The sequence below is a fragment of the Scatophagus argus genome, chromosome 18 (genome assembly GCF_020382885.2).
Source record: "Scatophagus argus isolate fScaArg1 chromosome 18, fScaArg1.pri, whole genome shotgun sequence".
NCBI classification, from domain to species: Eukaryota; Metazoa; Chordata; class Actinopteri; family Scatophagidae; genus Scatophagus; species Scatophagus argus.
In genome coordinates this window covers 19204788-19226620 of record NC_058510.1, presented here as the reverse complement: position 1 = coordinate 19226620, position 21833 = coordinate 19204788, and the positions used below count along the sequence as shown (strand labels likewise).

The window sequence follows — 21833 nt, the reverse complement described above, 5'->3', positions numbered from 1 at the left end:
CCCTGGATAAGTGATAAAAAATGGATGAATGTATTGAGACAAAAATAATTACAAAGTCACAAATACACTGAGGAAAATCTGAAATCGCAGTATCATCAAAAACAAAAGCAGCACTTTTGATTAAATTTGGGTGGTAATAGTTTGGTTTGTGCAGGTCGATATTAATCCTGCTCGTTTCTAGGCTGGAGCACTTTTGCTGGTGCCTCTTTGTTTAGTTATAGGATCAACAGCTTTTGTCATGTTTTCATACCAGAACATCTCCTGGTTGTGGGTCAGAGAACTGGGATGTCTCCCTGACATCCTACAGAGTAAACAGTTTCAGAAGTCGCTAGATCCCGGCTCAGCAAAAAGCTCAAAGTGTTTTTTGCCTCTGCCTAGCAATACCTCCCAGGCAGCCTTGTGCAGTCCTTTCCCCTATTGCCATAGGCTTTTGAGTAGATGTGTCATTGAATGCCCACAAAGCATCTAGTATCCGACCTCCACTGGGCAGAGCCTTGCACTCAATCTTCCTTTTCTGCACTTTTCCATGGCACTGTGAGCTCATTCAGGAGCAGCTTTTGTCCAGCTATAACCCACAGCATGTTTGGCCACAGTGCAATGCTATTGATTTCTTCTGGTAAATGGAACTCCCTGCCCAGGTCCATCTCCATTTTCTACTCCGCCCCTGGTGGTGACAGCTTCGGTGCAACTTTTCTGCTGGAGGTAATCCCTGTTGGGTTCCCATTAGTGTGTTGAGCTCTTGCTTACTTCTCCCCACCACTTCTGCCAGCTTCTTGAGCACCTGGTGCCAGTAGTAGAAAGCAAGTTAAAAATACCCAGGATATCTTTCTGTTATTTGGCAGTCACACAAAGGTGGTTATCAACTTAAGTCAACCCAGCATTTCTCAGGGCAGACATGAGTATGTTCATGTAACAGAGGTTGTGTTTGCAGCACAAGTCTGCTGGCAGCAGAACAGCATATTTTATAGGCTATGATTAATAGGCTAATAACTGTTCTATCATTAATGCACATGTAAGTCATGTAGATCTGACTAATTATAGTTATGTATTCAATTAACTTAATGGTGTGCTTGAATGTATTCTATTTATGTGAACTCTACAGTTTTCACCTACAAACCCTGTAATGTCAAATCAACATCAAAGCAATAACAAATGAATATAAAAACGTAATTCACGGCAGTACTTCCTTATCTTTTAGACTCAACAAGTAGCCTGTATCAGTCTCTATTGTAGGAAGAGTTCACAGTTCTCACAGTTCTTATGATCCCCTCACTGAGCTCCAGGATCTTCTATGAAAGATATAGACATTTGCCAGAAAAGTGCTGGTGCTTTTTTCTGTTTTCCTCTATTATCTCAATCAAAACCTTCTCCAGAACAGGTTCGGTGTAAGTTATGGTGATATCTGCTTGTTAAAAAGTGAATCAGTGTTGCAACACTGAAAACCCAAACTTAACCCTGAAATGACCTTGATGACCACCACCCTACTCAAAGCAGCCCTGGCAGTAACGCTGTGGTGGAAAGTTGGCCTTGGCGGATTTCAGCCGGTGGAAGCTGTAGATCTGAGGCAGCTCACCTAACCTGCTGAGCAAATCGGGCAAACCATGGTTTCTCAGGCTTTGTGCATGTAGTCCAGAAGCCAAAGTTGTTACAAGAGTAGGCCTCTTTTGTTTAAAGTTTGTTGATAAGGCACAATATACTCTTTTCCCTGGACTTACCAGGGAAAGAGGCAGCACACTCTTCAAGAAATCAAGACCAAATTTGACTTTTGTTACAGTTTAGAATGGGCATTCTCAACAATGAACAGTGTCAAAACAAAACACTGGTCAAGACTGACCAATCAGTTCCTATATGCTTATTTGAGGATGACACGGATTCTGTTTCTCCGAAGATTCAAAGAGCTAGCAGGAAAATCCTAAGCAAATTTCCCTGACTGAATGTAAAGCTATGATAAGAGATAAAAATGTGTAAGGGAGAAATAACACTAGACATGCTGTGTTGAAATAAAAATTAATTCAAGTCAATTACTAACTATTAGTACTAGTAACTATTAGTTACTGATGCACAAGTAATTGAAAGACAAGTAATTAAAAGAAAAAAAAAAATAAGAGTGCAGCTTGTATGATATCAGCAACAATCAAGCCAGGCTGAGTATAATCATTTGTGGGACAACAATAGTCTCAGCAGAAAAGGCTTTCAGCTTTACCATGTAAAACACAGATGTAGCTGGAAAGAGCTAGAAAGAGCATGCGGCATGTGATGCATTTAATAAACATTTTATTTCTTATATATTTGAAAATGCTGGATCTCCTCCCACTGCTTAAACTCTTACTGAACTTTTCGTTGCAAACAAACACAGAACTTTGTTGTTGAATTGTGTTCAAGTGTTTCAAGCTGTTCGTTAGATATTAAAAGTCCACTTTACTATGAGCAGCTCCACGTGTAGCTGAATCCTTAAAATATAATTTTAATGTGATTGTGGTACTAGAGAGCATCCCTGACCATGGAAAAACAGCCTACATCTTACATTTACATGAAGGAGGTCAGTAGTACAATGAACTAAATAATTACAGACCAATTTCCAAGCTATCACAACTAGATAAAGTTATAGAGAATCTAGATAACACAGGTGAGAACATTTTTATCCAAGAATAAGAACACAAATTGTTCTGGCTGATGGCTGTCAGTCCAGTTAACAAAGGTGTGCCACAGGGTCCCATTGTAGGACCTCTTTCATACACAGTCTTTATAAATGAATTAGGTGTGAATGTAGTACTGTTAGTTGGTACTATTCATCTGTGCATGGACATATGAAGTATAAGAGCTCCCTCAATTTCCCAGGTGGTTTAAAATTTGCATTTTGATGTCAGATGACACAAAATTCATGCTGCTGTCTACTGACAAAATGACTGAACAGAATACTAACCCACTCCATGTGGGACACTAATTGAAAGAATGTCCTCTTATAAGTACCTTGGTATCTGACAGGATGATAAGCTGTGCTTTCAAACATATTAATGAACCAAGTCCTTAAAAGCAAAAACATTTTTTAATGGAAATAAAACATATATTAGTCAGAACTGTAGAAAACAAACTGTCCAGTCAGTTTTTTGTCCGTTATAGACTATGGTGATGCAATTTTGGTGCAATCTCCTGCCTCCACTCTTAAACCTCTAGATGCTATCTGTCACTCAGCCCTTAGGTTCATTACTGTGGCTTGCTTTAGAACACATCTATGTTTACTAGATAAGAAAGTTAGGTGGCAGTTGTTAGCAGTCACAAGAGAATGGCACTGTCCTTCTAAATGTAAATCAAGATCACACTGCACCAGTGGTGGTGTTGTGGTCTTGAGGATCACAATGTCAATGATGGAACTGAGGAACTGGCTTCTAAATACTATGCACCACACAGAAGGATCACTGTCCAGAATCTAGACAAGCTGATCCCTTTTACTCAATTAAAATCTAACTTAATAGACAGAGAGATGTGAATGTAGGTACTTTAATCCCTTTTTACTATTTTAAATCTTTAAATAGATGTAAAGTGGTGTGAAGGTGTTTTATTTGAATTGATGTGGCCTCTTTTGCTTTATATGTATTGTAGTTTTTTTTTTATTATTATTGTTCTATATTGTAATTTTACATGTATTGTTTTTATCATGTAACAACAACAATAATAATATTAATAGTAATAATAATAATGATTAAAAGCAGTCACACCCTTAATAATACATAAGTTTTAGCCTTAATATAATTTTAGTGAGTTTAGTGAGCTATATAAGACTTAACTCCTGTACAGTTGTCATGAATGAGGATATTTACTGCTGACACCAAATCCCTTTTTCGCACCAGGATTTAAAGTGGCCTCAAGTGGCCATTGGAGAAACTGCAGTTTTTCACCCTTTGTTGTTTGCTTTATTTTTCAGCCCCAGAGGTCATTGCTGAGAGAAAACACGTGCCAGCCAGTCACAGCATGCAGTTCTGAAAATATAACCAAACATTGTTACTCAGTACTGATGATCATAGCTAAAATTCATAGTGCAGTTTAAGGTCGTAATGCCTCCATCTGTATTGCTTCCAAAAGAATTGGAACAAAAATTTTTTTTTGCCAGCACGACTGAAAAAGACAACTGCTATCCTTAGCAGCACTAGTTACTTTATTAAGGATAACAACATTATCATATATATATATATATATATACACACACACACACACATACTAGGAAAAATACATTATGAAAATAGAAACATTTACATAATGTGGTCCAACTGCAACAGCGTTTTGGTCGCTTAACCATGCACGCATACACTGACACAACAATGACAGTGAACTACCACACATGCATAACAATTGGGAGCAAATTAGGGTTCAGTGCTTTTCTCGCTCCAACATGTGGACAGGAGGAGGTGGGGATGGAACTACCAACCCTGTGATCAGTGCACTGTCTGTGTATCTCTGCCAGAGCAGCTCTTCCTCAGTAATACCACAAGACACCATTTGATCTTGACAAGACAGAGAGATTGATGTCTGAAACAGTGGAGGATGAGCAGCTCAGCCTCATCTCCAGAGGTTAAATTTTTCATGTCACACTCTCCATTTAGCTGACAAGCCTCTGATATAGTGAGCATGCCAACAGCTGCTAATGTCGGACGTTAAATGGGAAATATAAGTTAGAACGTGCACCCAGCTATGAAATGCTTGCAGAGGCTGTTAAGGAGTCTCAGGTCAAATGAGGCCCTAATGAAAAACATTGTGTGTGTGTGTGTGTGTGTGTGTGTGTGTCGGTGGTTTCGGAAGGGTCAACTAGCAGGTGTTTCTGTGCATCTAAGAATAAAACTGATATATGACAGCTCATACAAGCCACAATGACACGCAGGTAGAAATCCCCTTGACCTGGTAAAGGACAGCCATGTACACATGCAGATACACACACAGATGCGTACCACAGTCCAAATAACAGCTGTCAAAGTAACATGAATCATGACGACAGAGCAGGGACCTTATATATTGAGGTGCTGTGGCTCTGTTCAAAACTGTGACGATGTGCAGTCATATTGTGGCAATGTCAGTCTGGCAAGCTGCGTCTCACACAGCCTGCCTGCCTGCTTCGTTCATGTTTTGTTTGTATTTTCACTATTTTTCCACCAAATATAGCTTGGTTCTGTTACGATTAATGTAAAGGAGGACTCCCAATAAGCAGATGGACTCTTTTATTTCAAAATTCAGTCTGCAACAACAACCACAGTCCACAACAACCACAAAACTTGTAGACTACAAAATTCTCAATGATCTGAATCTTAAATGAAAGAGAAAAGCTTCAGTCCACAAACAAAAACAAACAAAGATCCAACTCTGGAGACGGAGCAGGCAGAGGCAGGCAGGCAGGAAAACCTGGACACAAAAAATAACAGTTAGATCCAAGCACATACAGGAACAAGCAAAAAACTTTCAAGAGCCTGGACTGTACCACTGCGGAGATGGCATAATCTGGCGATGGTGGAAAGCAGATGGAGATCTTAAAGAGACCCAGGTACTGATGAGGAGATTGACTGCAGATAAGGATCAGGTGGGCAAGTGAAGGACTGAGGGGGCCAGCTCAGCCCCACTCTCCTCACAGGTTCGCATCATAGTATTAACACAGCCAAGACAGAGCAACATTTATGAATGATTTTAAGGAGCATTTTTCATCAAAGGCATTTAGTAGTCTATAGTGAAGGCCTTTCTTTACTCCGATGACTCTCTCAGCGGTCATGTGAAGACAGCTTCTATTTGTTTTTGCCTTGTGCAGTGAGCACTGGGCTTCAGCAAAACAGCTACAGAGACCTCTGTGGTGGTGATGTTCCCGTAAGATGCAAAATGTTCCCAAGTGTCAGCATTTTTTAACGCATGTAGAACAGAAAAACTGTGACTGAATTGAACTAAGTTTGATTTCAGAAAAAAAAACAATCAAATACAACATGCAAAATTCTAGAACACTTTTATTCTCTTAATGGTGGCAGTATGATTTCCTCTGAGATAAAGACTCCACATCCATCCATCCATTTTCTATACCGCTTATCCGTCAGGGTCGCGGGGGAGCTGGAGCCTATCCCAGCTGACTACGGGCGAGAGGCGGGGTACACCCTGGACTGGTCACCAGTCAATCTCAGGGCCGACACACAAAGACAGACAACCACACACTCTCACACTCACACCTAGGGGCAATGTAGAGCAGCCAATTAACCTAATGTGCATGTTTTTGGTATTGTGGGAGGAAGCCGGAGTACCTGGAGAAAACCCACGCAGGCACAGGGAGAACATGCAAACTCCACATAGAAGGGCCCAGACCGGGATTCGAACCTGGGACCCTCTTGCTATGAGGCGACAGTGCTAACCACTGCACCACCGTGCCGCCCTCTAATAAACATAATTTATTAAAATATATTCAGATGTGCCAGAACACCAGGTCAGGGTGTTCAGCACACCCGTGACTGTCCTGCGCTTGGCAGGGCACATTTCACTGTGAGCTGCACTCCACCAACTTAGAGTCAAATGACAACCATTAATAAGAAGGTGTATCAGAAGGAGATAAGATACAGAAGAAGTACAAAGACAACGAGGATGGATTAAGGAAATGTGGAATGCTACCACAGAAATGGCTCCTTTCAGCAAGATGTGCTGATTAATTAAGATTTATGAGAATGTAAACAGTGCACTCTCATTCACCTTGAACCTCGCAGGACGCTCTCTGGAACCACTCTGTGATATAGCCGTTTCACACTGCAAGTGGAAAAACGTGATTTTCATGTCCTGGATACCCAAAAGAGATGAAGAAGAAGTGAACTGCCGAGAGAGAAATGGAAACATTTGATCTGGCCTTGGAGAAAGATTGCGCACTCTAATGAAAAATACAATTAGGCCCTTAGAGGCTGTCTGCTGCCTCAACACAACAGATTAGTGAGTAGAGCTAAACATAGACATGTTTCCTCTGATCTATATTTGTTTATTTCTCCCTCTTTCTCTCTGTGTGCCTCCTTCCTCCATTTTCTCCAAGTTTCATATCATGGCACTAAAATAAGGCCAATTTAGATAGTAATGTGCACATACAGCACCACATGGTTGTTGTTCAGGAGGCAGTGTGGAGGGTAATTGTTATAACATAGTCATGCTGGCTCTCATATCTATAGCTGTTTGATAACATACGCATATTCAATAAAAATATATATTTGCACTGTAAAAGAAATGAATGTAATTTTTCTGTGGCGCACCTACAGGCTTTTTGTGACATTTCAGCAGCCAGACAGAGTTACATCTCTGGATAAAAGTACCAACAGCTCTTCTCTACCTTTCACTGATGTTACATAACTGGTCAAAGGATTTAAGAGGTCATAGCATGAGCGAGTGTGACGCTCCCGGGTTTCATTATATGGTCTTAGTATTAACACATACTTATGTTGAGGATTTCAAGAAAAGTTAAATGAAACTGCAATTTCACCTGTCACATTACAGGTACTTGGAAGAGGTTTGGGATACTGACTTCATGATCAAAATCAATCTTCTGTTGTGACAGATTAGCATGTAAAACTAAAAGAAAACAACAAAGCTACAGAAGCAGAGGGAACCTGCACACAATGAAAGATTTGGATTTTAATTCAAGTAGGCTGATTTTCATTACTGTGAAACTTTTCAGTTTTTATGCCACAACATGCATGATAAGCACATCACAGGTTTCCGGGATGAAACTGTTCTACTATATATTACTATACACTAATTAATAAACCTCCTGATATATACTTAGTAGTTAGTATATAGTATTCCTTTCTTATTTTTTTTTTACAACTTAATTTTATTCACCACCTAACCATGACAATAACCCTTCCTTGCCTAATCCTAATCCTAACCCTTACTTTAACCTAAGCCTGACCTCAACCTGACTTTAAATCTTCACCCTAATATTTAATGATTTATGTTGTGGGGACTTGCATTTTGTAACATAAAAAAAACTGATTATTTTTTGTCCCCACAATTACAGGAATATGCATCCACACACATCTTGTGTCTGTTACCAAGCTGATATCATGTAAACAATTGAAACATGTTATTGGTAAATGTTTTACAGATACACTTTGCAGATACATAAATTAAAAGAGTTTCCTACTTATGGTGACAAAAGCATATAGAAGATTTACTGTACAAAAGTAGAATCCCACAGAAAACATAAGAGTACATAAGGGCTTGTCTCCTGCTGTCTCTTCTTTACTCTATTTTGCCCTTTTATTCCTCACATCATCTGGCATCTCATCCTCCCCTCCTCTCCCCTCCCCTCCCCTCCTCTCCTCTCCTCTCCTCTCCTCTCCCCTCCCCTCCCCTCCTCTCCTCTCCTCTCCTCTCCCCTCCCCTCCTCTCCTCTCTGTGCTTGTCACCTTCTCTCCTCTTCCTGTGTCTTTCTCCCTCTGGGTATCATCCTCTCCTTCTTCTTTTCTCTCATTCCTCCCTCCTCTGTTTTCTGTCTATTACTCTCCATCTGCTTGTTTCTCCTTGTTTTTTTCACACTCTGCAATTTTTTTTATTTTTTTATTTTCCTCATCCTGTAGTTGCAGTGACAGATCTGCCAGCACTTCTCTAAATACATGGGAGAAAATAGAAAGATGCCCTCAGGAAAGACTTAACATATCAGCTCATATTTACACACAGTCACAGCTGTCTGGTGGCATTTTAACACAGACATTTTAATAAAACATTAGGAGCACAGGAAGAAAATTTCAGAATATTTGAAAAAAAAGTCCAAATAAAATAAAGTATATTTCAAGCTTTTGAGAACATTTTGAGTGTGGAAAAAAGTTTTTAGTTCCTGACATCACATGACAGTCTTTACATTCTACAGGCATTTAGAGACTGCCATAGCTTCTGTGAGCACAACATCCCACATTTTTACATGAGCTGTCAAACCAATAAGCTCTACTCACCTTCACTACTTCAATATGAATTTTAACGCTCAAAGTTTAACCTTTGTATGCAAAACCTTATACACCATCAACCCTACTTCTGCCTGAAATGTGCTTGACGGGAAGCAGAGTTTGCAGGCCATGAAAACTAAAATAGTAACTTTAAAAAAGCCTAAAGCCTCCCCGTAGACAGAATGGGTCATTGCCTTCATATTGTACGACATGTAAACCGAGAACAGCCACATGTCCAATTATTTTCTTAATATCATTATCTAAAGATCAGAAGAAAGTTAATTATTGTGTTATTTCAAGATAACAAAGCTTGTTTTCTCATGATGACAACACACTGTAAGTTGATGTTCGAGATTCCTAAGAGTGGACCATGATGTGCACACACTGTTCTGTGGGTCAGTTTGGCCGTTTCAAAGCAAATCATATGAACTCCTGATGAACATTTGGCATTTGCTGTAAAAATCCTTTTCCTAGTGATTTGATATGAGGGTATTTATATTATGATGAATTACTGCGCAGGATAGGTGTAACAATAGTATTATGTGGTGCTTGTTTCCCCAGGACTTTTTAAAGAGAGACACTTATTAGTTATGCTATACGCTGTGACTTAATAAATTTAATAAATCGGGTAAGCAGCTGAAAATTCCTTATTGGTCCGTTCTAAATAGGATGGAGCAGTCAACAAAAAAATCCATGTTGCTGTCTAGTAGGCTATAACCAAAAGAATCATCTTTGGCAAAGGAATCTATCCACACTGGTGGGTGTTTGAATGTTATAATAACAGTAGAACTGGCACTGATCTCTGATAAACATTAAAAGTAAAAAAAAGGAAACAACCCTTTTCTTTTGACCGTCTTGCTGTCATGTTAAAACAAACTGCATTATCTCGAGATAATCCATTTTCCACGTTTGGTATATTTTATTGCTGCAGTCAAGTTAATATGGAGAATAAAACTGCTGTAATGTGGGATGTACTGTGAGTGTGGTTTTACTGTAAGGGTTCTGGAACAGCTTTAGCTCAACAATTTGAATCTTTTTGCATCAGAGGGGTGAGTTTTCCAATGTTTCTGATCTAGAAAAAAACTGACTGAAATAGTGATTTTACTGGATGTTCAGATGAACTAATTTCAGCATGTCTTCTTCTCTGGCAGATGTATGTGACGTGCACGGTGCAGGCCAAGAGCACTCGTCTAGCCAAGCCGGTGCTCTCTCTCGGGCTCATGTGCCTGGCGTTTCTCACTGGTCTGAACCGTGTGGCCGAATATCGCAACCACTGGTCGGACGTCATCGCCGGCTTTATCATCGGCACTGCCATCGCCACCTTCCTGGTGAGAGACACACCCACAAAGACCATGTGTGATGCTATATGTTTGTGTAGGACTGAGGAATTGAGAGATATGGAGTGTGTTATAGGATTTCACTTTCATGTACTGCATATCCTGTGCTCAAAGTGACAATGCTAACATAAACAGTAGGTATAATACTTATTTCAATATAGCATACTAACTTCTGCTAATTAGCTCTGAACTCAAAGTACCGCTAGGGCTGTTGGGAATGTCACTGCAGACGTTTGATAATAAAACAATAAATTGGGCATCTTACAAAATTTGTCCTGATGATGATACAAGAGGATGATCAACGTGATTAAAATCCATCATGCACAGAACTCAAATGTTTGAACCCAGTGTCGCTGCAATCCATCCAATGGTTGGATTCAAAGTAATTTTACACAGCACCATGATGCGTCAGTCTGTTTTGGTTGTATGGCTACACATGCTCTTTATTTTTTCCTGTTTTCCTTTGTGAAAGACTATACATCCAGTCTTTCTCTCGCATATGTGCTGCACGCTGTCATGAAATACAGTGACGATGAGTGGGCCCAAGACAGAGCATTTCGTTTCCTAGCAGCAGCTAGAAAGATAAGCTCTCCTCTCTGTTTTTTAGCCTTTCCTATCCTTTCTGTTTCCGTTGCATTCGAATGAGAAAGGCCGGTACATTCTTTGCTGTGACTAGAGTGCCTGGAGGGTCAGTTATAAGACCTTACTCAGCCTCTTCACACTCCATCAATACTGGCTCTGGTTAAAATAAACTACGGTGCCATTAGTGATGGATGGAGAAAGGAAAACCACAAAACAACACATCTTTCTGTTTTTGTGTCATATTTATTCGCTCTCTTCCTTTTGTCTCACTCCCTCTCCTCTCCTCTAACAAAAAACGCCCATTATCACAGAGCACAGTGAATCAGCGAACAGACTGGCTCACTCCTGGCTTTGCAGGGACATTTTATGTATTTGAATTGTCTCTACAAGGGACGACTGATACATTGGGAGCATTAAAGCTTGTTGTAGTGCATAACAGTCTTGGGATAGTCTTGCTGACTATCAGCAGGATAGTTCTCCCTTGCAAGCCGGGTCCTGCTCAAGGTTTCTTCCTGTTAAAAGGGAGTTTTTCCTTGCCACTGTCTCCTTGCTCGGGGGTTCAGGCTCTGGGTTTCTGTAAAGCATCTAGAGACAATTTTGATTGTATAAGGTGCTATATAAATAAATTGAATTGGAAGTCATACATTTGGGCTTCTAATTTTGGAAAAAATGAAAACATAAAATAGGTGCTCACACAGATTAGCATGGGGATACAAAACAACATTTAGGAACCAGTTAGGAATTTAAAGCTTATATGTCATATATCAACAGCTATCAATATCCAAGCTGGTGTTACTTGGGTCTTTCTTTCCTTTAAAACTTAAGTCTACTGACATGATGTGTTATTAGGTTTGTCTGATGGTATCTTTTATCTTTGTAAAATGTGGTTTTATTGTATTGTGATTATTAGATTCATTGTATAGTATCACCAAATGAAACATTATTGACGTTACTTTGCAACACTGCATCACATTTTTACAATTGCTAACTCACATTTCTCTAAAAAGTTCACTTTTTCAAAACTCACTCAAAACTTTACTGACGTGAGGCTCAGCACAGCAGTCAATCTCTCATCCCAAATGCACCAGTGCAATCAAAACAGACTACTACATAAAACCACACAGAGTTTTATTGATGGAAGTCTTTTGCAGATATGTGATGACCTAAAAGTCAGCAACCTGTCGGCCGCCGGTCAAATCCACAGGGTACTTCTTTCTTTCTGTGTGCCTTAAAAGGACAGAATTGCGAAATACAAAATGTTATGGATTCATGACTGATGTAAAGTTTTGAACAGCACAGGACCTTTGAAGGTGAAATGTAAATTTCTCTGACTGGAACTGCATATAAAACTAACTGAGCCGAAGAGCTTTGTTCAGGAAATGCTGTGGCAACTCTGGTGTTGGATTTGAGCTTTGCATTCTGAAATGACAGAATTATAAATTTGTTACTATCACGCTTTAGTTGATGCAGTTATAATGTTGCATGATGTATGCTCTGTGACTGCTGAATGTGTGAGTAACTGTTTGATAGCACGTTTGCCATATTTCAAATGTTTAGATTTTGTGCTCACTTCCTGCAAGGTAAAACGTCCATGTAACACAAAAATCTATAACTGTTTCTCTTTGTTGCAAATACTGCTTGAAAAGGAATGGCATCAAGCTCCCATCCCAGTTCACTCGGTGTGTGACTCCTTGTTTTGCCTTTGGCTCACAGGACGAAACCTAAGAATTAGCTGTTTGTGGGCAATGACTTTTTTCACGTTTGCGAGTGAGTGTCATGTGCCTCCATAAAAGGTTCCCTGGTTGCACTGCTCTGTAGGATATATTGAACTGCAGGAGTTCTGCTCCGGCCCTGCTCAGCTAACTTGAAATTGGTTATTTTCACTCTGAGCCTCAAAGCTACGTTTTGCTCCTTATTAGTGGAGCTCATGCAACACCCACATCCATCATAGCTACAGTAGTACCCCGAGGAAAAAGTCAATACACACATATGTGACCTACATACTTGGGTTACTCTCTTAATCCAGCCAAGCACTCAGGAATCTCTATCTGTGTCCTCTGATGGGAGACTTCTGTATGTTGGTGTGTGTGTGTCCACTTGTCCACTTGTGTTTATCAAATTTGCTGCGTGTGTGTATGTGTGTGTCTTGTAGGTAGTGTGTGTGGTTCATAACTTCAAAGGCAAGTTACTACTGAGCGAGGAGTCACCAGCGGAGCAGCGGCCCAACACAGCCATGCTGAACATGGGCCGAATGGAGAGTCCTCTGGAGAAGTATATAGCTTCACAGGTCAGTGCAACACAACACAACACAGCTGTACTCTGAACACACACCTTTGTATGCCCTGAATAAAGTCTCAGTATCACCTCTAAAGTAAACTCATACAGTGCTTCAGCTTTAACCCAATATGTTTCTTTGAGCACTCAAAACACTAATAATGGTAATTATTTGAAGCTAATGATAGCTGATAGCCTTACTAATATTCACCTGGTCCAGGTTGAAATAAAATAAAATAAATGGATAGATAGCTAGATAGATAGATACTTTATTGATCCCAAGGGAAATTCAAGAAAAAAAAACACCCCTCTCTCAACATGTCTCTCCAAATAAATTACTTTTAAATAAATATACATCACCTTTTTAAGGATTTATTTATGCCTGCCCCCCATGCATTCTGCTTAGTGGTCTAAACCATTTCATATACTAAACTAAGGGGAAGATTATGGGATTAGAATCCTGCCATAATCTGAAACTGAAAGAAAACGTTTTGAAACCTTGAAAGTCAGTGTTTGAAAATTTAAAACCTGTAATAAAGTTTTGCAAGTCTGAAAATAAGTTTTGAAACCTTGAGAAGTATTTTGAAAGTCTGAAAAAAAAAGTTTGAATCTCTGCAAGTATAATTTTGTACTTGAATTTTTATTTTTCATAAGTGCAACATGCATATTACAGAGTTTCAGCTTCACATTTCCAGAGATTCAAACCTCTTGTTGCACCCTTGCTGTTTTTAAGTATACATTTTCAAATGTTACGAGTTTCAAATATGGCATTGTTGTCCCACCACATTAGTTTGCAAAAAGCTTTTGAAACCTTGTAATATGAGATCTGAAAACTGCTGTGTGCGTCTTTGCAAAAAATGTTCTGAAACCTTGAAACGAGGAATAAACGAATAAACGAGGAACCTTGAAACAAGTTTTGAAATGTTATATTACAAGGTTACCTATGAAAACAATAGTTGACAACTTAAGAATCTTATCATTGATGACTGACAAGGACTAACCAATAGGACAGCTCTTTCAAAAAAAAAAAAAAAAAATCTTGCCCAGATATATAATGAGAAACTATTGGTCTCACTGATACTGAACATCAGACTCACTCGTGGATAAACTGCAAGATAATATGTTTGTTATAGTTAGCATTTGCTTACTAACTTACTCTTACCACAGTGCACAGTCATCTTTACTTTTTTTGATACAATACCTCCCATTAGTCCCAATATAGTGTACAGTTAGCGGTGTCTAAATTTTAATGGCACCCCTACATCCTGCTCCTGCTGTAGGAGACAGATGATGAAGATGAAGAATCTTGCTACATCAAGGAGCGACTCCTGGCTTTCCTGCACTGGCTGCAGGGTCTCAGCTGGCTCCAGCATCTCAGAAGCAAAAGGCAACAAACTATGAATTGGTTTAAACCCAAATGCTGCCAAATCTCTGGACACATCTTAACTGTCCCTTTCTTTTCAATTCCACATTTGAATTAGACTGATACGACTGGCTGATATTGTTCTGCAGACCTGGTCATGCTTCTGTCCTGTCTTTGGTCTGATACTGAAGTGAAGAAACTGTAGGATACAATCATAATTCAGGCACTTACTTTGTTGACCCAAAGCCACCCAAAGATGGCTTCTCATACTCATATTCAGTTTAGGCACAAAAATTATGTAGTTAGGTTTAGGAAAAGGTCAATATTGTTTGGTTTCACGTGGGATGCAAACCTCCATCTCCTGGGTGAAGGTTGTGACCCAACAACCATCTCCTCCATCTCCTGTTGCTATGGTTACTACATTGGGTTGAGCAGCAAATCTGTTCATGTCATGCAGACATCAGAGATGATTAAAGCTAGGTTGGCCTCATTCAGACATTAAAGGATGAGATGCCTAGGACGAGACAGAATTGCGGTATTTCATGCATCGCTAATAAGACCAGCCTGGATTCAGGCCATATTTAGGACTATAAGCAAACGACTGATGCTGTTGTCTTTCCACCTGCAAAACAAATGTAATCTTTCCCCTTTTCAATTAATTTTTAAATTATTTAGACCATACTCTATAAATTAGTCTTTTTAATTTAAAGTTGCAAGACTGTTGTTTCAAGTGTGTGAAAACCAAAATTCAGTCAAGCTTAGAATAGACTGTGTTTGAATGGAGAAGGTATTCCAAGTGACGTTACGATCTTATGTTCGTCGTAACATATGTGTGATGTTGACAACAAGGACGCTTGATAAGAAATATTTGTTGTAGTTGCGTTTTAAATCGCAGTCAAACTAATCACTAAACAGTACAGGATAGAATGAAAGAGATGTAGCTGTTCTTTTCCCTGGAGTGCATCCTTCTGAGACATATGCTGTTATTAGAGGGGCTTAGGGCGATGTTGTCTTATTGTGTTAGAACACAAACACGCAGGATTAAGTATCACTTGGCAGAAGATAATACACACGCAAGAAGTGTTCAGTCTAAGATCCTTGAAAAGCTTTATTCTACAAGAACTATTACCAGGCATTCGCAAATAAAATCCAGACTGTGAGTGTTTACATTTTAAAAATGACAACACTATCAAAGAATTAGTGAACAATAACTTCAACAACATGCACAGTGGTAGTTTTAGTGTTGAAAATGTATATGATTAAAAAAATAGTCATGTATTTTATGAGATCTGCTTTCAACATATTTAGAAAATACTAGCATATTCGAAGTATTAATTCATATGGGCGTGTTAAAACATGCATTTGAAGTAATAAATACTCTATGCATGCATTTTGTGACAGGCTGAGACATGAATTGCTGGTTGCAGAACACAACATCAGCCAGTGGCTTCACATGTAAAACAATTTGTCATTGCACATAAGGATAAATCTGGTTTATAATGACTTGGGTATACTAGCTTATTTTTGTCAATTTAGCCATCAGTTCTGATTTTACTTAGAGCGTGGTATTCATCAGTTCATCAGCTGAGGTGAATACTTACTTGAACATAAAACGTTTGTTTTATCAAGATAATTGGTGATATCTGGGAATATGGTGACATGACTAAAAGGAACCAAAGAGGAAACACATTTAAAAAGTCAGATGATCAGAGTGATTGTAAACAGACCTACACCAGGCAAAAAGTGAAATTATGACCCACTTGACATCCTTTACTTACTTTAGGTGTTCACAATTTTCATCCATTCATTTTTCTATCATAGTATAAACAGTAAGACAGACATACAGAACCATAAAAGATAAGAATTATAAATAGTAAAAAGATGAAAAAAGGTGATCAAACTGGTAGTAAATCAATCTGACTAAGTCAAAATGGAAGGGGCCATGAATACAGTGTCCCCAGTTCAAGTCTGGATGGGGACTGTGGTTGTGACCCCTGTTCTAACAGGGCTATAAAAATGCCCTAAATACTTTAAAAAAGAATTTGGGATAAATGTTGGGTTAGATCTAACCATTACAGGGAGAGGAAGAGTGGGTTTGCTACAAAGATGTAAGTTTTCTTCTGCTTTTATGAATATATAAAAGTGACAGGACTCATGTCATGTCCTGAAGCTGTTACCTCATATGAATTTAAACATCTAAACAGTGTACATGGTGGAACATGCATATAAATGATATCACTTTAATCAGCACAGACAAGAACTAACCGTTTCTTAACACTTTTTGGGTCTGTATCAATCGATAAACCTTGGTTTGAATTTCCAATACAACAAAGGTTTATACCACATTTCTAGTGTTTGACATTAGATAAATTGGTAATCTGAGGTAAATATCTGGTTTGTCTACACTTACAATGTTTTTTGCCCTCTCTGATCTGTTATTAGCCATGGCGTGTTCCCAGATCTCAGCTATTACTTACTATACAGCATTTTCAATTAATTACCCTAGCGCAGATCTATGTATACCAGTCAGATGCTGATCCTTTGGCCAACTGATGGTAGCCATCTTGTTCCACAATGACCAACCAGTGTGTTTCCTTTCAATGAAGCCAAGGGAGGATAAGGCTCACTGAGTCAAATGTAAAGATGTCCAGATTATTTGGCATTTGTGGTTGAAGTGTTTTTTTTCCCTTCTTTGTCTTTGCATCTGAGTGAAATCTCTGTTTTTACATCTTCAGAATCCATGCCGGATTAAGGCAGCATGTTTATATTTATTCTAGCCTGCTGTGTTTTCTTTTAACGTCCTCTTACAAGACACACATTACGTAATGTGAAACACTGAAAATCTCTTATCTGATAACTCAATTCACAACACCCTGCTGAGAAAGCCTGCGCTCGGTCGTCTGACAAAGAGCAGAGAATCTCACGCTCTCACCTCAGATACGACGGCTTGGCGGAAAATTGCCTGCTCTAAAAATAGCTAAGCCTGAAGATGCCTGGAAGCTAAACAAGCCACAGTGAACAAAATGCCAAGACAGGAAGCAACCTTTGAGCAGCAAAAAATGAATATAATGCTTTTATTTTGTTTTTTTCTTTGTGGGGTGGAGTGATCTGGAGTGACCTGGCTGGAAGATACCATACCTATACATTTATTACTGTCAGAATGTGATTTCCCCCACATATAAAATGAAAGTGACAACTATTTTATCAGATTGTGGCATCAAATATGTGCTTTGTAGAAAAATGAACAGAATACTTGTTGGCTTTGATTAAACACCCATAAGGAAATGTCACTTTCTCATTGTGGATGGTGAATTATCACTTATTTTATCAGGAACACAACAGAAGAAAACGTCCACATATAGGAGATATTTCCTCCAGTATAAATGTTAAAATCACACCTCATCTTAGTTAAATGAAAACTCTAAAGGAAGGAAAGAGAGACAAATCATCGGCTTGAACTGGTAATCTCTGCAATCTGCTGGATGGGATTAACACAACCCGCCATCGGTTATACGGAGTATAACATTTCAGAACATCTTACATCTTCCAGCTAACGTGATGTTTGTGTCAAAGGACTGAGAGAGCACATACATATAGTAAGAATAGAAATAAAAGGAATTTAGTGGATATAACTTATCTTTTCTCATTAACATAGCATAAATGTGCAAGTTTCATTTATTACAAGTTAATTTAACTTGTCTGTTGTCTGTTAATGTCTGTTTTTTTTTTACTTTCAGACCACTTCAGCAATTGTGAACACGCGTTCTTTGAACTTAAAGTCTTGACTTTAAATGATGAGCTGGATGAATGTACTATTCAAAGTTCACTGAGACCAGTTTCAAATCTTGTTTTTGTACCAGCGCTGGAACAAAGTCAGTCCAAAGTTGCAGCTGTTCTTTTTGCAAATTGAAGAAGTGACTTCAGACTGACAAATTTGTTTGTAATGTTTATCAGTGTGACTGAAAAGCTGTTAAAACATGAACGTTTTTAGGGTTAGCATTATTTCAGGCAGTCCTGACTGAGAACTGAGAAACTGAGAAAAATATTTGTAATGTGTAATCTAGGGACACCCCCATGCAGATGGAGAAATTTGCTAAACAAAGTTTGAGTAGTTGTACAGTTAATTACTGATGTCAATTAAAGGGTGATAATAATCAAAACAGACTTAGAACTAGAATTAGAACAATGCTTCCTGCCAATAATAAAATCCATAGTAATAATAGCAAGTTGATTTGTCAATAATTCAGAAAGTTGCAGATGTACTCTAGTATTTCAACAAACCCAATGAATTTAGACACAGGCAGAAAGTACACCGTTTCCCTGAAGCCAAAATTATGATTCCCACATCCTTAAGCATGTGAGGGTTACAGTGGTGTCAATTAGCAGAAGGTGTAAGTGTGCGAAAACACCTCCAATTTTTTTGTGAGCCTGCGCTAAACATAGCTACAGAACACGTGTGCACTTGTGTGGAATGCATCCTCCAAGCAGACTTATTTCCCTACATTTAATGGGGAGTTTAAACTTTAAACTTCCAACTTTTCAATTAGTCTTACAGTAAGAATCCACTAAGACAACAGTCAGAATTGAGCACAATTTAATCTATAAGATTAAATGTTATGTGTAAATATATTGTCCATAAGACTTATTTGAAACCCTTAATCACATTCAGTAACATTTTTGCCAGCAGTTAGCCGTCCGTCCATAAATCTCTACACAGCCAGACATTTCAATAATACAACAATGCAGTGTTTATGTACTGTGCGCTTGTCCCCCCAACAGCACGTCCCTTAAGCGAGAGTTCCTACCTATTTTTTTGTTTGTTTTTTAAATTATTTTATTAATCCCAAGCTGGGGATTTACTTCTCTGCATTTAACCCAAACACACACACACATGCAGTGAAACACACAGGAGCAGTGGGCTGCATCAAGCACCCGGGGAGCATATTGGGGTTTAAGTACCTTGCTCAAGGGCACATCAGCCGGCTAATGGGGGGTGGGGACATTATCACTCCACCACACTCAAATTTTTCCTGCCCGTCCGGTGGGGAAATCGAACCAGTGACCTTCGGATCACAAGCCGCTTCTCCAACCTCTAGGCCACGACTGCCCCCATACTGTTAGTGATATTTAATATACCCACAAACAGTATATCAAACAAGAAAATACTGCAAGTCAGTGCCTCCGAAATGATTTATCTGCCTCTCTGGCTAAGCTGTGGTTAGAAAACGATCAAATTCGTGGTGAAACCAACATTGACTGTTGGTTGGAGAGAGGATGTAAACCGTGGACTTCAGTGTTAAGGCCACATGTGCTGTACACCCAACTGTTGACCATTTGTCAAACCCTAAACCACAGTTGTTTTCTGTGACAGGACAGAAAACAGGACAGCTTCAGTTTTTCCTGTGTCGCTACTTTAGAAAGCAGAGACAAAGGACACACACTTCAGGTTTGCATTCTCTACCCGCCACCTCCTCAAACTCTCACTCCACAGCAGAACACACTCCGAGATTGGATTAGAAAAATCAAAGCTTCTTGTGTCCATGAACAACCATCTACTGCTTCTTTTACTAGCATTTAGCTTTGCTGTTGCTTTGTTCAGGATATCCTTGATTGGATGATGAATGGATGAATGATTGGAGCATGATGATGGTGTGTTTTGGATTATTGCGGGTCTTAGCTTAATGATAAATTCAGTTTACATAAATGTGGCCAGCGTGACTCTATAGGCTATTCTATTTTACTTGCCACTTTGATTGTAGAGATTTGAGGACATGAGAACAATACATATTGGTGCGAGCTGCACACAAGTCTAGCTTTCCAGGTACAAATACACCAGGCTGAAATATCATGGAATTTTCCTTTAAACCTCTCTTTCTTGTGTGTGGTGATTTTGTGGGGTTTATTTATTTATTTTGTTTTTTCTGCTGTTAAAACTAACTCAAATTCTTTTTAGGAGCCTTTCTTCACAAATATATTTGTGGCTTAAATCAATATCATACGATGGCTGGAATTTTTAGAAAAGCTAAAAAACTTTCAATAACTTTTTAGGGTTCAGTCCAAATGAAAGGGTCCTTATAGACCAACCTTTCCACTTTCCTGATTTTCTCTTCATTTTTCCTTCTTCTTTGCAGAATCACATCGCCTTCGCTGAGGTCACATGACGTGGAGTCGGCCGTGTGGCAAACCCATTGGACATCCACACTCTTCACCGTCCAATCCAATTAACTGGAGCGCAGTGCTAAATCCCTTTTGTGTGTGTGTGTGTCTGGTGTGCGGTATGTTGTTCTATGTTGTCTTTACCAGGCCCATGTTGTCATTTGCAGCTTCTCCTATTCAAGAGAAAACAAAAAAAGAAAGTGTTGTCAGTAACTCAACAGGACAGGCTGCTTCTGCTTTCTCCACCTATGCACTTATTCTGAATTCCTGTTAGATTCTCACCTCCCAAATGAAGCTTGCTGTTTGGCAAACCCCTGGGTGGACTTGTTCCACACTGTGGGTTATAAGAAGAACAAGTGAAGACCTGGACTGCGCCATATCAACTCTGCCTAGGTCAGATGTTTTCACGTGGTTTGGTTGTGTTTTGTGTGAAGCAACATTGTTCCAATAAGATGGCTGTGGGGAAAAGTGACCTGTCAGTAAGTTAAATGACAGCATCCAAACAGACAGAAAGATGAAAAACCTCTCCTGTTATGTGGTTAAAGTTCATTTCCACCTTTCAGATTTATCACATCATATTTATAACACCGAGAGGACCGCTGTGAATATCAGAATGTGTTGCTGGGCCCATATTTATCTAACTAATTAAGGTGGAATTTTGGATTTAAATGAAAGGTAGAACTTAAAAAAAATCTATTACACACTGAACATCCATCCATCCATTTTCTATACCGCTTATCCGTCAGGTTCACGGGGGGCTGGAGCCTATCCTAGCTGACTACTGGCAAGGGGCGGGGTACACCCTGGACTGGTCGCCAGTCAATCGCAGGGCCAACACACAAAGACAACCATTCACGCAACACACTCACACCTAGGGGCAATGTAGAGTAGCCAATTAAGGAAGCCGGAGAAAACCCACGCAGGCACAGGGAGAACATGCAAACTCCACATAGAAGGGCCCAGACCGGGATTTGAACCTGGAACCCTCTTGCTATGAGGCGACAGTGCTAACCGCTGCACCACCGTGCCGCCCTACACACTTAACAGTGAAAGCTATCAGCACACACAGGCAAAATAAAGAACCAAGGATGGAACTATCTGAGTCTGGTCTACAATGTCATCAAAGAAAAATAACATGAACCCTTAATAAATAAATAAAAGACAGCATTGTGTAAATAAAACTGTACT

The 21833-nt window shown here is 39.3% G+C and overlaps 1 protein-coding gene across 2 annotated transcripts in view; it reads left to right on the top strand.

Moving 5' to 3' along the window:
- plppr5b (phospholipid phosphatase related 5b) overlaps positions 1-21393 on the top strand; it is an 89365-nt gene extending 67972 nt beyond the window's left edge. For both annotated transcript variants that reach the window (XM_046371588.1, XM_046371587.1), the window contains 3 exons: positions 10085-10261; positions 13005-13139; positions 20621-21393. In XM_046371588.1, the coding sequence (XP_046227544.1) occupies positions 10085-10261; positions 13005-13139; positions 20621-20650 (342 nt within the window). In that variant the 3' untranslated portion in view covers positions 20651-21393. The remainder of the gene's footprint in view (positions 1-10084; positions 10262-13004; positions 13140-20620) is intronic.
- The last annotated feature ends 440 nt before the right edge of the window (positions 21394-21833 follow it).